Source organism: Rana temporaria, chromosome 11 (genome assembly GCF_905171775.1).
Source record: "Rana temporaria chromosome 11, aRanTem1.1, whole genome shotgun sequence".
In the NCBI taxonomy this organism is placed as follows: Eukaryota; Metazoa; Chordata; class Amphibia; order Anura; family Ranidae; genus Rana; species Rana temporaria.
Window position 1 is genome coordinate 89,794,431 of NC_053499.1, and position 14,093 is coordinate 89,808,523.

The 14,093-nt window shown below is 41.9% G+C and overlaps 1 protein-coding gene across 2 annotated transcripts in view; it reads right to left on the bottom strand.

The window, feature by feature from the left end:
• The window catches only part of MEN1 (menin 1), a 714,178-nt gene that overhangs the window by 301,285 nt on the left and 398,800 nt on the right, over nucleotides 1–14,093 (bottom strand). For both annotated transcript variants that reach the window (XM_040328762.1, XM_040328763.1), the window contains exon 6: nucleotides 6,187–6,274. In XM_040328762.1, coding sequence (XP_040184696.1) covers nucleotides 6,187–6,274 — 88 coding nt within the window. The remainder of the gene's footprint in view (nucleotides 1–6,186; nucleotides 6,275–14,093) is intronic.

The window sequence follows — 14,093 nt, forward strand, 5'->3', positions numbered from 1 at the left end:
CACATTCAGAGACTTTGCTCAACTTACATCCCCTCTCTCCCCAATGTGGAGTTTACATATCAATGATAATACCCAGATGTTATGGGAGTGACGTTTCTCTCCATTAATACTAAGGGACTGAACCACCCAGTAAAGCGTAGGGAAATGTGGGCTGAAGCCCTGCAACATGGAGGGGGCATCCTGTGCGCCCAAGAAACACATTTCTGCATCTCAGCACAACCCCATTGCTCCCACAAAAATTTTCCACATGTTTTCACGGCAAACGCCGACGTAAAGAAGCGGGGAGTCCTCACGGCTATACGAGATTCAGTATCCTTTCAACTACATGAGAAAATCAGTGATAGCAATGGACGGTTCCTGATCATAGTTTGTGACATTAACTCAGTTACATATACGTTGGTCAACATATACTCCCCTAACCGTCACCAACTACGCTTCTTTAACAGGCTTATGAAGAAAGTTGAGCGCATCAGGAAAGGCGCCTTGCTCATCTGTGGGGACTTTAACCTGGTCCCTGACCGATCTATGGACTCTACTTACACTCCCTCCAGGTTGGGTCCCTCGCTTCAGCAAACAATAAGACAACACAGTCTATTTGATGCTTGGAGGTGCCACCATGCTGATGAAAAGGACTTCACCTTTTTTTCGTCCCCGCATAGATCTTATTCGAGGATCGACTTATTTCTAGTTGACTTTGGCCTGTTAAATAGAACTACCAAAACGGCCATCAATGCTATCACATGGTCAGACCACGCGTCCATTTCTCATTCAATATCTGACGCTTTCTCAGTGGGTGCATGTCCAGTATGGAGGGCTAATCCCTCACTCCTACAATTACCTGACTCGAAAGCCTCCTTGGAGGACCATCTGAAGGAATTCTTTGAGGTTAATGTGAACTCTGTTAGTGACTGTTCGGTTTTGTGGAATGCTCATAAAGCCTTCATGAGGGGAATATTTATTAAGATAGGAGCAGGGGTAAAGAGACGGAAGCAAAAACGCATCAAAGATTTGACCAGTGAAATTAAAGTTTTGGAGGACCAGAACAAAAAGGCCCCATCCCCTTTGGTCTCTAACAAACTTACGAAATTGCGATGTGACCTTAGACTGTGCCTTCTGGATGACTTTGAGAAGTCATCTAGACGACTTAAAGCCCAATTTTACGCTAATAGTAACAAGGCAGGCAAAATCTTAGCTCGTCGACTCCGCGGCTATAGATACAAATCTAAGATACCCTATATCATCCACCCCACATCTAAAATTAAACATTACCATCCTAGAGACATAGCGGATGCTTTTAGCAGCTACTATGCCTCCCTCTACAATCTCGAGCGGGACCCCCACACCTATCAACCTAAACCAGCCCTGATAGATGATTTTTTGTCTAAACTGTCACTTCCCCGTCTAACATCTGACCAACTCCAGATGCTGAATTCCCCATTTACCACACAAGAAGTCTATAGAGCCATAGATTATCTACCATCTAACAAATCCCCAGGTCCAGATGGGTTCGTAGGGGAATATTACAAAACATTTAAAATTATATTGTCTCCCTACCTGGTTGAAGTGTTCAATGGTGCGGTTGCCTCAGCCTCTTTCCCCTCAGAAATGTTAAAAGCATTGATTATCACTTTACCCAAGCCAGGGAAGGAACCAACGGAACCACAAAATTTTCGGCCCATTTCGCTTCTCAATATAGACCTAAAATTGTATGCTAAACTCATTGCACTGCGTTTGAATACAGTTCTCCCGGACCTCGTGCATCCTGACCAGTCTGGCTTCACGTTGGGACGCCAGACTTCAGACGCCACTAGGCGCTTAATCAACATAATCCACTGCTTAAATAAAACGAGAACGCCTTCTCTGCTCCTCGCTTTGGATGCAGAGAAGGCGTTCGATAGGGTTCACTGGGGCTACTTGGCTAAGGTGCTGGGTGTTTTTGGCTTTACAGGATCAATTTTAATCGGCCATTATGGCGTTGTATACCTGTCCGACAGCACAGGTGTTCACGTCTGGAGTTTTATCTTCACCATTCCAAATCACAAATGGCACACGCCAGGGCTGTCCGCTTTCACCACTGATCTTCAATTTAGTGATGGAACCCCTGGCGTGTTACATTTGCGAACACCCACAGATCTCTGGTTTTAAAACCCCCAGAGCCGCACATAAGATCAGCCTCTTTGCGGACGACGTAATATTGATATTGTCGGATGTGGAGAGATCCCTGGCTTCGGTACATCAAGTATTGCAAATGTTCGGTCAAATGTCTTACTACAAGGTCAATGAACACAAATCCTACATTTTGGGCTTAAACATAAGCGATGGCTTACAGGAAAAGCTAGCCAACTCCTTTCCATATGCTTGGGACAAGGTGGGGATACAATATTTAGGCATCACCCTTACCCCAACAACTGCCACCTTGGTCAGAGCCAACTACACGCCCTTCCTGGACAGGCTTAGGGGTAAATTACAAGAGCTGGCGAAAACGGAACTGTCCTGGTCGGGTAGATTAGCGGCCTTTAAGATGGTAGTACTGCCGCAGATGATATATATGTTTAGAACACTCCCTATCCCGGTGCCGAAATCTTTTTTTAATGCCGCACAGTCACTTCTCAGCAAATATTTATGGCAAGGTCGGAAGGCCCGTTGTGCATTTTCCAAGCTAGTCAAGTCTAGACAAGCGGGTGGAGTGGGTATGGTGGTGCTAAGGGACTACTACATAGCAACCCTTCTGGCCCAAATTAAAGCATGGTTCCCAAATTCAGGGCACAGGAGATGGTCGGAATTGGAGAGTTATCAGATACCAGGTCATGATCTATACACCTTCCTCTTAATGTCTCGAAGCGTCAACTTGCAACGGGATGAGTTCTCCCCGACGATTTTGGCGTCGCTTCAGGGGTGGGAGGTATTTACCTCTCTGAGTTTTCACCAACACGTGTGTTCGAAGGTACCTATCCCGATCCAATGTCTGACCAGCGCAATTCCTAATGTGAATTTGGACGAATGGGTGGCCAAAGGGATAATAGACGTAACGGACATAATGGTAGGCCCGGCATTGAAATCATTCCGTGCTCTTCAATTAGAATTTGGCCTATCGGCTAAAGATGTCTACTATTATTTGCAGTTTAATCACCTTTTAAGAACTCATCCGATAAAGACCATCTCCTTGCCATGGCAGGTCACCTTGTTCTACACTAGCCCAACAGTCAAGACTAGGGGTATTTCCATGTTCTACAAGTTACTTAATGATAAAGAGGTCTTTACCAAAACTTCAGCAGTACTTGAGTGGGAGAGGGAGTGGGGTACAGCATACTCTGCAGAACAGTGGCAAAAGGCTTTTAACATAACATATACAGCTACAAAATGCGTGAACCTGTGGGAAATCAACCAGAAAATCTTACTAAAATGGTACCTAAACCCCTCTAGAATAGCGAAGTTCGCCCCGCAGGCCCCAAACTGTTGTTGGAGGCTGTGTGGGAATTTAGGATCTCTGTTTCATATTCTCTGGGGTTGTCCATTGGTGGCAAAATATTGGAAGGATGTTTTTCAGGTTATACTCGATGTCCTGGGCCTACCACTACCAATGGAGCCAGGTATGGCACTGCTTTCGTTGGGCATAGAAGCTCTCCCCCCTGACAAAAGAATAATAGCTACCCACATCCTCCTCAGTGCGAGACTAGTACTCGCCCGCCACTGGAAACAAGCAAACCCCCCTCCCTTGCTGGAAGTGATCACAACCACACACACTCATGCCACGTACGAACTACTATTCGCCTCCTCGCAAAATTCCCTACATAAAATACGCCCCCTATGGCAATTATGGTTTGATTGGTATGAGCAGTTCAAATTTCCCTAAACTTCCCTGAACTTACATTTCGCACAAAATAGAATTTTGACTACTTAATCCTTCAATGAGTTGGCTACTGCCTCCATTGGTGTGGTAAAGGCCGGACGGAAGGTTGCGCCTCTTTGATTGTTTATTTTCCTTTTGTACTTTGGTACCTTATGTTTTCTTTTCTTTGTTATGTTATTTTCTATGATATCTCGGCTCATTAGACCTTCTAAGAGTATCTGAACGCCTCGTTGGGGATTACATTACTAAGTACTGAATGTATTTCTTGCTGTTGCATCAGCTATGGGCTTCGAGCCTTGTTAAAAACGTATTGAAAGTAAAAATTAGTAAGGATGGGCACAGAAGGAAAACCTACACAGAGCGGTCTGATTTGTGCGATCCCAAAAAAGACAGAGCCCTCAGCGGAAACCCAGCTGCACTATCCAGCTACAGGGAGCCCCATACAGCAGTGAGAAGTGCACCTCTAAGTGCCTTATCCTGCACCCCCTGGTATCTGGTCCATGGCCCCATTGTGACAAAGCCTTCCCCAGAGTATAACAGGGGGGGGCACTCCTTTGACCCCTGCCCGTCCACATTCCCCTATGGTATCTGGTCCATGGCCCCATTGTGACAGAGCCTTCCCCAGGGAAAAAAGGGGGGGGCACTCCTTTGACCCCCGCCCGTCCGCAGTCCCCCACCCTGGCACCAAGGTGTCCAGGACAAACAGTAAAAAACCATCTGTCGGGGGGTATCCCAGGGGTCTCACCGAGGAGGAGACTGCCCAGCGTGCCATCCGCCCACAGCACACGGCGTGTGGGGAGGAAAAAATACTGTGAGGAGACTTGTAGGCATCCGAGGGACCTGTGTGCACCGTAGCATTCAGCACTAGGGTTCAGCCAAGATGGCCGCCAAACGTCCTCGGAGCGCAGCTACGGCAAAATGGCCACCAATGGGAGTTTTCAATGCAATTGAAAACCACCCCAAAAATGACGCCATAGCCGGCCGAATGGCGGCAAAACGCTGCATTTAAACAGCAAAAGCCTCTAAGGCTTTTAAAAGTGTAAAAAAAAAAATACACACAGAAACCTCACAAAAAAACTCAGGCCAGACACAGTCCCCTCCCCGACAGCGGCAAATGTTTGCAATGAAGCAGAGGGAAAGGAGCAGGGAAGGGAGGAGAAGAGGATCCCCAAACCCCAGGAATGCCCAGCCGTACCAAACCACCTAAGCGGGAGGGACTGTGCTTACCTCCGAGCGAGGATTCGCTGACGCATTCCTGACAGACCTACAACCGCACTGGAGGTAGCTGTCGGCCCGGTGCACTGTGAGTGAGACAACACCACAGCCCAGTCATATGTGGACCTCAGAGCAAAGCTCACCGGCCACCTCAGGAGTCATGAGGTATGGCGTGGCAGACCAAGCCTCTTTGCAAAGGTGTGCCCACACATGCTGGTCGGACTGAGAAGACTACAAGGACCTATAATATCCAGCCTGTCTCTCAGCCGACAGTTGAAAGAAGATTCTTTAAGAAAAAATTAAAATACAAAAGAAAATAAAAGAAAAATTTTCCTCAAGGCGCTGGGACCAAAGGGAGCCATACGTCCTTCTCCTTTGCTAGGCAGAACGAAACTGAGGCTGAAGCTGCAGTGAGGAGGGTTATGTCTGGAGGGACCGCCCCCTGGGCGGGGCTGTTCAACTCTGTTAATGTAACATGTATTTAATGATCTAACATGTTTCTGCCTAGTCCTCTCCTGTAAACAGGGAACATAACCCACTTGTCAAGACTTAAGGAGCTGTGTCCGTCCATGGACAATAAGAGAAAGACCTTGTTTCAAGTTCTCAGGCTGGACCCAGCAGCTACAGCAGATTGACAATGTAAGGTGTTTAGACCCCTGATATCTCACTAAAGCCCAGCAACCCCCCCCCCCCCAGCAAGGCTGATAAAAACAAATGAATTATAATAAATATGTAAAGGTTAAGTTGTAAAAAATAATACTGGCACGGTCCACTCCCCCCCCCCTCAAAAAAATAACAAGAAATAAATACCAATTTAAAAAAAATAAAATAAAAAAAAAATAGACTGACACAGTCCATGCCTCAAAAAAATAAAACAAAAAAAAAGTATCGGTAATTGGTATTGGCAAGTATCGGTACTTGTACTCAGTCTTAAAAAAAAGTGGTATGCTTTAATGACAAACTGTTTGAAGATTTAGTGCAGGTATACAAATTGATTCAAAGTTAGCATAGCGGAAAGCTTGTTGGATTTTGTTTGAAATCAAATTATATGTGTACTAACAAATGTGCTAGTATAAAAACACATCAAATTAAGCCACAAGATTATAACTGAAGATTCCTACCTTGTGATACAGTTCAAGGGGCTTTGGACGCCCAGATGTTGGAGCAAGGTCTTCAAGATCTGCCAAATTACCCAAAGCCATCGGATATCTAAGTATGTAGCAATAGGGGAAAAAAAGAAAACGTAAGTGAGATAAACATGATTTAATCGTTAAAGTGTTACATTCACAATATCTGGTTTCCCACAGTACACAAAACATGGAAATGCAATTATTTTAGTAAATATAAACTTCTAAATACAGCACAAGGATTGGGACGATAAAAGAAGGGGAGGATCAGAGAAGACAGGTTCAAACAGCCTTTTACACAATGCAGAGAATTACCCCTTGTGAGTATAACAAGCATGCTTGTTGATTGATTTTTCTGTTGTGGGTTTAGTAACACTTTCCTTTCAAACAAGTGTAAAATAGTCTGTGACAGAGTACATGATTCCAGGTATGTCAGTGTGAGATTGGAAAGGTCAGCTTTCCCTGTCGTAGAAAGGGTTAAGCCTGGCCCAACAGGTAAACCTCCTCTCTCTCCCTATTAATTAGCCTGCACCTGATGGAGTCTTGGGAGGGGAGAGCTCAGTGTGAGATCCATGCTGTGCTGGATGGGCAGACTGAAGTCTGTCTGTGTATCTGAGGAACAAGGTCTGTTAGAACTTATTGTTTATATTGAACTATTATTTTTGTTTGTTTATACTGGAGGCCGGAATAGCCGCTCCAGTAATCCGTAGTGAGGGACACTACTGTTTAGTTAGCCTCCTAAGCTGGAGTAGGCTCTTTTTTTTATAATTATTTTTGATGCAATAAAGCCATATTTATTGCTATTTTGGTGACTTTGCTGCGCTGCATGTTTCACTATTTCTACTAACCCAAGCGACTTTGCCACAAGTGGTGTCAGAAGTGGGATGTTCGCTGTTGTACCGGTCACTTTACAGTTACAGTGGCCTTAAAGGTACAGGACCCAGAAAAATGGAAGATATTGTAAAAGCCCTGTTACAAGCTACCTCTGTTCAGCAAGAGACTAATAGACAGGCCGCTGCCTTAGCTGCAGCGCAACAAGAGACTAATAGACAGGCCGCTGCAGTGCAACAAGAGACTAATAGACAGGTAGCTGCAGCGCAACAAGAAACTAATAGACAGGTAGCTGCAGCAGCTGCAGTACAGCAGGAGACCAACAGGCTCCTGACTTTGCAGATTGAAGCTTTGACTAAAGCACAACAGTCAGACCATGCTGTTCTCAAAGCAACCCTGGATAAGATGACTACCCAAGGGTCTACTAACCCTCCAGCAGGGGGGGTAAGCCAAATACGTGCAAGCAGCTGTATGCAGAAAATGACCCCGGATGATGATGTGGAGACTTACCTACTGGCGTTCGAACGGACCGCCACCCGAGAAGGCTGGCCCCCAGGACAGTGGGCTGGAATCATTGCACCCTTCCTCCTGGGAGAAGCACAGAAAGCCTATTTTGATCTGGATGAGGTGGCTGCTGCAGACTATCCCAAACTGAAAGGAGAGATCCTGGCTCGCTTAGGGGTAACTTCTACAGTGAGGGCCCAGCGTTTCTACAACTGGAGGTTCAAAGAAGGAAAAGCGCCAAGATCCCAGATGTTTGACTTAATTCATCTGGCTCGGAAGTGGCTCAAACCAGAGACTCAAACCCCTGCACAGATTATAGAAGCGCTTGTACTGGACCGTTACGTGAGAGAGCTTCCAAATGGCCTCCGGGAGTGGGTCACTCATGGAAATCCCCTGGACTGTGATAGTATGGTCGCACAAGTAGAGCGGTACCTGTCTACCAAAAATTTGGACCGATCTCTCTCTAGGACGACTGGGAAAACACAGAGAACAGGAGACTGTTATATTCTAAAATCCCTTCCGGAAGGATTTTATAAAGAATATATATATTCTTGTTAATATGAATGAATGTGAGACTGTTTGAGCTAATAATTTTCTTATGTAAATCCGCTGGATTCGATGTTTGAAACTCCAAAAACGTATAAGTTTGAATATGAAATATATATATGTTCATTTGAAGTGTTTAATGTTGTAAGTAAAGAATTGTATTTGATTGGAATGTGTTCTCCTATTGAGGTAATTCATATGGCTGTTTCTCAGTGATTGATTAGCTAGGCCACATCCTGTATACAGACTGTGTTGTGAGATATGTCTGCATATCAACCCCCTTTTCTTACCTAAACAAGCCATTTCCTCTTGAGATCTACAGAATATTTAGACTAGGTTCTCAGGAGCCATTTCCTATGTAAAGGTTGAGATAGATGTAAACCAGATGTTGCATCAGGTTTTCATTATAAGTCACACCCTTTGGGAGGGTATATTTCTGAGCGCGAAATTCAGACAAAGAAATGTCTTTGATATATAAACTGAAGGTTTTTTAGTTTGGGCAGCTTTCTCCTATTCAGCCACCAAGAAGAAGCTCACATGGACAGACATTTATTTTGCAAGCATACAGAAGCAAGTCTTGGAACACACATCTCATTCATTTGAAATTCTTATTTTTTTGAACTCTTATTTGAAGCTATTTGATACATTTAAACTGTTTTTGTACTTATGTTAAGTGTGTACATTAAACACACGTTTTTTATTCACGAATCTGTCTCATGATCGATTTAATAGCAGTAAGTGTGCTATTTAAATATAAGCCAAGTTATCAACTTTATTTCATTGGCTAAGCCAGCCAGGCTTTGAACGATTTTCAAATATTATACCACTTTCTCAAAGTGCTATTGGAGGGCAGAGAAGTAGAGTATTGAGTAATTTTTGAAACGTTTGACGAGAACCTAGAAGGCAACAATCAGTCAGTCGCTCATTTTGTCGCAGTTTTTTTACAACTGTCCCTTATATCGAAAGGGGGAACATGTTAGTACTGAGAGAAACTACGGAAAGAGTTTGACGAGAGCCTAGAAGTATTGATTTATCGTGAATGACCTGGAGATTCGTAGAACACGGAAGACTTCTTATTCGGTGAGTAAAATCATGGAATGTTTTAAATGTTCAGCTGATGAATGTCAAGGTTTATCGAAACAGATTTGTTATTCTGTTTTATGGAAGTCGTTATATTTGCAATGTTTAGAATCTAATCTGGCTATTGATGCAGAGAGATTCTCTTTAGCTAAAATTAAAAGGAAATTAAGTAATGTAATGAAACTAGTTACAGATTTTAATTCAATGATTTCTGAGGTAACGGAAATACATTCAGAGGACACTTCGGGTAATGCAGGCAATATGCAAACACATGAGAATGTATCTACTGCAGCTAGTTGTTTAAATTGTGGAACTGTATGTAATTATGTTGAGCGGAGTGAAAAAACGCAGTCAGATATGGTATTAACAGAATTTGCTCAGTCCTCAGATAAAATGGAGGCAATACCACATGCAGGGAAACAGGATAATATTATTGCAGCAGACATTAGTAAAAACACAGTGAATGTTTTTGAAAGCATTTCAGGCAATAGTGACAAGGAATGTGTTACGTTTGTTCATTCTAAGAAGCAATGTGTTTATCCATCGTCATATGCACAGAGAAAGCAAGTTTTCAAATGTTCTTTATGTCGCAGGAAAGGTCATATGGCAAAATATTGTTGGTCAGTGAGTGACAGGAAGTCACATAATTTCAAAACGTCTCCAAGGCGTTATGAAGTTTACTCTGTAAGATGGAGTAATATGTCAAGGCATAGGAGGTATAATTTTCAAGTAAGACAAGAAGAACAATATTATTTAAAGTACAATAAGCCATTTGTTACTTCTAATGTCACGCTGGGAGGAAACAATAGATATGTTCCTTAGTGAGCGGCATTGAATTTATGATTTTTGGTTATGACTTTTTGGCTATGATTTTTGGTATTGCATAAGGTTTATTGAATAAGGTTTTGACGTAAGTTCGACAGATTTCATGTTGGGAATCAGAAAATTGAATATTTTATTTTTCTGGCAGAATTGCAGACAATTCTGAAAGAAGAGATTTTAAGTGGGATATATGTAACGTTTAGCTCATGAAAAGTGAAGTGAAATTTTAAGGAATATTAATTGGTTTAGAAAAAGAGACAGAATTTATTGTTTCTTTACTTGTATAGTGTAGTGGATGTGCATTATGCAGTAAATGTAACAGATCATATTGAAGTTTTTTTAAGACATGAAGGGAATTGATTTTAATGATAAAAGAAATCGAATTAATAAGTAAGGATTTATATATGTGTATGTATGTAATGTTATTTGTTTCAAACATTGAGTACAATATATATTATTCCTATCTCAGCTCTTCACAGTCCATCCTTAGTAATTTTGGAGTAAGTGACATACATCCTTGTGATTTAAATTTCACGGGGTTTTGCTGCTGAAGCTCTCCTTTGAAAAAAAAAAAAAGTGGGGGCCAAAGGGAGACATGCAGACGTGCTGACAGCCTGATAGGAATCACACACACACTTTTGAAAAATCACACACACAAGGAAGTTGATCCAGTTTGAAACACATACACATACGCACAATATATATATATATATATATATATATATATATATATATATATATATATATATTTATACTATTTTTATTAGTATTTTGAGGTTTCTATTTAAGAGACTTTAGCAAAGGAAGTAGGTTTTACATGGTGAAATGGTGATTCAACCTGAATTGGTATAATTGTTGCAAGGAAAACAAACACACAGATACCCTAATTTGCTGAAGAACAGAAAAAGGAATTTTTGTTCCTCTACAGGTTGATTCGACATCTTCTATGGTTCATGAGAACGTTGATGTTGCGTCATGACTTTCAATGGGTTTTTGTGTCTTGTTATATCTCAACACCTTCAGGGAATTCACTAAATTCATTCATGAGAGTTTAGGTCACTTTGGTAAAAGAATAATTGTTTGATTTTCTTATAGTAAAGTTCTAGTGGGACAAAATGGAATACACAGCAGACAGAGTAATTTAATCTTGTTTGTTTTGAGATGAAGTTTCAGAAGTACAGCGTTTTCTGTAACACTGTGAATTTACTGACAGGAAGGAAAATGTCATTTGGTTTTTCAATGAATTTTTTTTGTCTACGATGCACAGAGGGGCAATAGAGAAAACATGATGATTAATGGTGTAAGTTCAAAGACCTCTCAATTCAGTGGAATATGCACGTAGACCAGCCTTTCTCAACCAGTGTGCCGCGGCACACTGGTGTGCCGTCAGAGGTTTTCAGGTGTGCCGCGGGGGTCAGTGGAGAGAAGGCTGTCAGATGAGCTCTCCTGCCGAACTGTGAGAAGCTCTGTCGGCTTCAAAAATGAAAGTGAAGTGCAGAGGAGTGTGCTGTGCTCTCTGCTTCCCCCTAGAGTGCAGTACCCGGCTAAAGAGAAATCTGAAAAGGTACTGAGCTAGAAGCTACATTATTTTTTTTTAAAATGGCTTTATACATTTGTCTGTGTGTGTGTGCACATGTGACTGTCTCTGTGTGTGTGTGCACATGTGACTGTCTGTATGTGTGCACATGTGACTGTCTGTATGTGTGTGTGCGTATGTGACTGTCTGTATGTGTGTGTGCGTGTGTGTGTGCACATGTGACTGTCTGTATGTGTGTGTGTGTGTGCACATGTGACTGTCTGTCTGTGTGTGTGTGTGTGTGTGTGTGTGCACATGTGACTGTGTATGTGTGTGTGCACATGTGACTGTCTGTATGTGTGTGTGCGTGCACATGTGACTGTCTGTCTGTGTGTGTGTGTGTGCACATGTGACTGTGTATGTGTGTGTGTGCACATGTGACTGTCTGTATGTGTGTGTGCGTGTGTGTGTGCACATGTGTGTGTGTGTGTGTGTGTGTGTGCACATGTGTGTGTGTGTGTGTGCACATGTGACTGTGTGTGTGTGTGTGTGTGTGTGTGTGCACATGTGACTGTGTATGTGTGTGTGTGCACATGTGACTGTGTATGTGTGTGTGTGCACATGTGACTGTCTGTCTGTATGTGTGTGCACATGTGACTGTCTGTCTGTGTGCGTGTGTGTATCAGGTTTGCCAACTTTCAGTAAATTTACAAAGAGTTTGTAAAATCCATACTTTTTGCATTTGTCCATGAATGTCCGTTACAGACATGCAGCCTACATGTCCGCAATGGACATTCAAGGACAGATGAAAAAAGTACGGATTTTACAAACTTTGTAAATTTACTGAAAGTTGGCAACCCTGGTATGTATGTGTATGCATGTGTAAGCCTGTGTCTGTAGTCTGTATGTATGTTACTTTTAATCCTGCCCCCCCCCCCATTCCTGTACCATGACAATGGATTTTGTAGGGCTTGTTTGATAGCAAGGACTGCTGCTTCTCTGAAAAGCAATCCATGCACAGATCGCTTTTCAGAGGCATTTGACAGGCCGTAAAGAGGCATTATGTTGCCTCTTTACTACCTGTTTTAAGCCCGTAAATGCAGCATCACTACACCGCAACCGTGCAATGCACACAGTTGCGGGGTAGTTGCAGTGCACCCCCATTCACCCTCGGTATACCTCCAGTTGCAGCCACAGCATGTGAACACCCCAGCTGCTGCCTCTGCAGCTAAAGGTAGAGAAGTTGGGGGTGGTAAAAACGTCTCAACCATGTGGTTTTACCGCCCCTTTGACATGTTAACAAGCCCTTGGTTCACATCTGTGCAGCTGCATGTAGGGCAGACCATTCATTTCAATGGGCTTCTGTACCCACAAAAATGCAGGGAAACAAGTCCCCAACCTTCTTCTTTTTTTTTAATTGCACTGCAGCTAAAGCACCCGACATTTTCCAATGTGTGGGTGTACCATTAAAAATTAATGGTACCTCTAAAGAGCAGAGCATTATTCTGTGTGTCAGGAATGAGCGCGATTTTGCGCGTGTTCTGCGACACACCATAATGTGAACCAAGCCTTGGACTGGGGTGCCTCAAGACTGAAAATACTTTTTAAGGGTGCCCCGACTGGAAAAAGGTTGAGAAACACTGACGTAGACAACAAAAATATGGATATACATTGATTAGTGGAAATGGTATATTATGAGAAGATAATGTTATTTTATGAGATAAAAATTTATATTTTGAGATAAATGATACTGCTTTTCTTTTTTCTAGGAATGATTTTTACAAAAATTGATCAAAGAAGGAAAGATGACTACAAAAGAGATGAAAAATCTTAAAGAAAGAAAGTTGATCATCATCGTCATTGTCACAGGATTCATTTTTTCTCTATTGACATTTTTATCAGTGGTAAAATATATCACAAACTGTTCCAGCCATGCAGAGGTTAACAGGATTGACAATTTTCTCAAAGACATTACAGTATTAAGAAGCAAAAGAAATGTGGACAATGATATTAATGTAGATAACACATTGGATAGGTTTAGATATACCAATGTCAATACAGCTGATGATTTGATTGGGTATATAGCTGTGGGACAGGGATATGAGCATTGTATGGAATTATATTTCATTCATAGTAATGAGGTGGAAATCGAAGTTAAAATAGAGTCGAAAACAAGTTTTGTTAAAAATGCAAGGATTTTATAGGTCTAATAACATAACCAAGATTTTTGAATGTAATATACTGAAAAGAGCTTTTTGGACATTATTTGTAAAAGGTAATGATTCAACAATTTGGTCTGGAGATGTCAATAATGATGTGATAAGCTCTGGGAAAATATTTTATCCAGTAGAACAGGATTATTACCTTTTTCAAAGTTTTGTACAAATATTAAATCCAAAACATTTAAAAATAATTGGAGATAAAAAGGGAGACATTGTAAGAAAATGGGATTTTAGAGTGATAAGGAAGTTTGCTCAATTACGAGTCAAAATTAGCATTACTGTGGTAGATATTATTGTTCCAGAGACAGTCTTTAAAAGTCATTGAAGATGAAGATGGATTGAATTTGATGTGTAGTACTCAGATATATTTACCTCAAAAT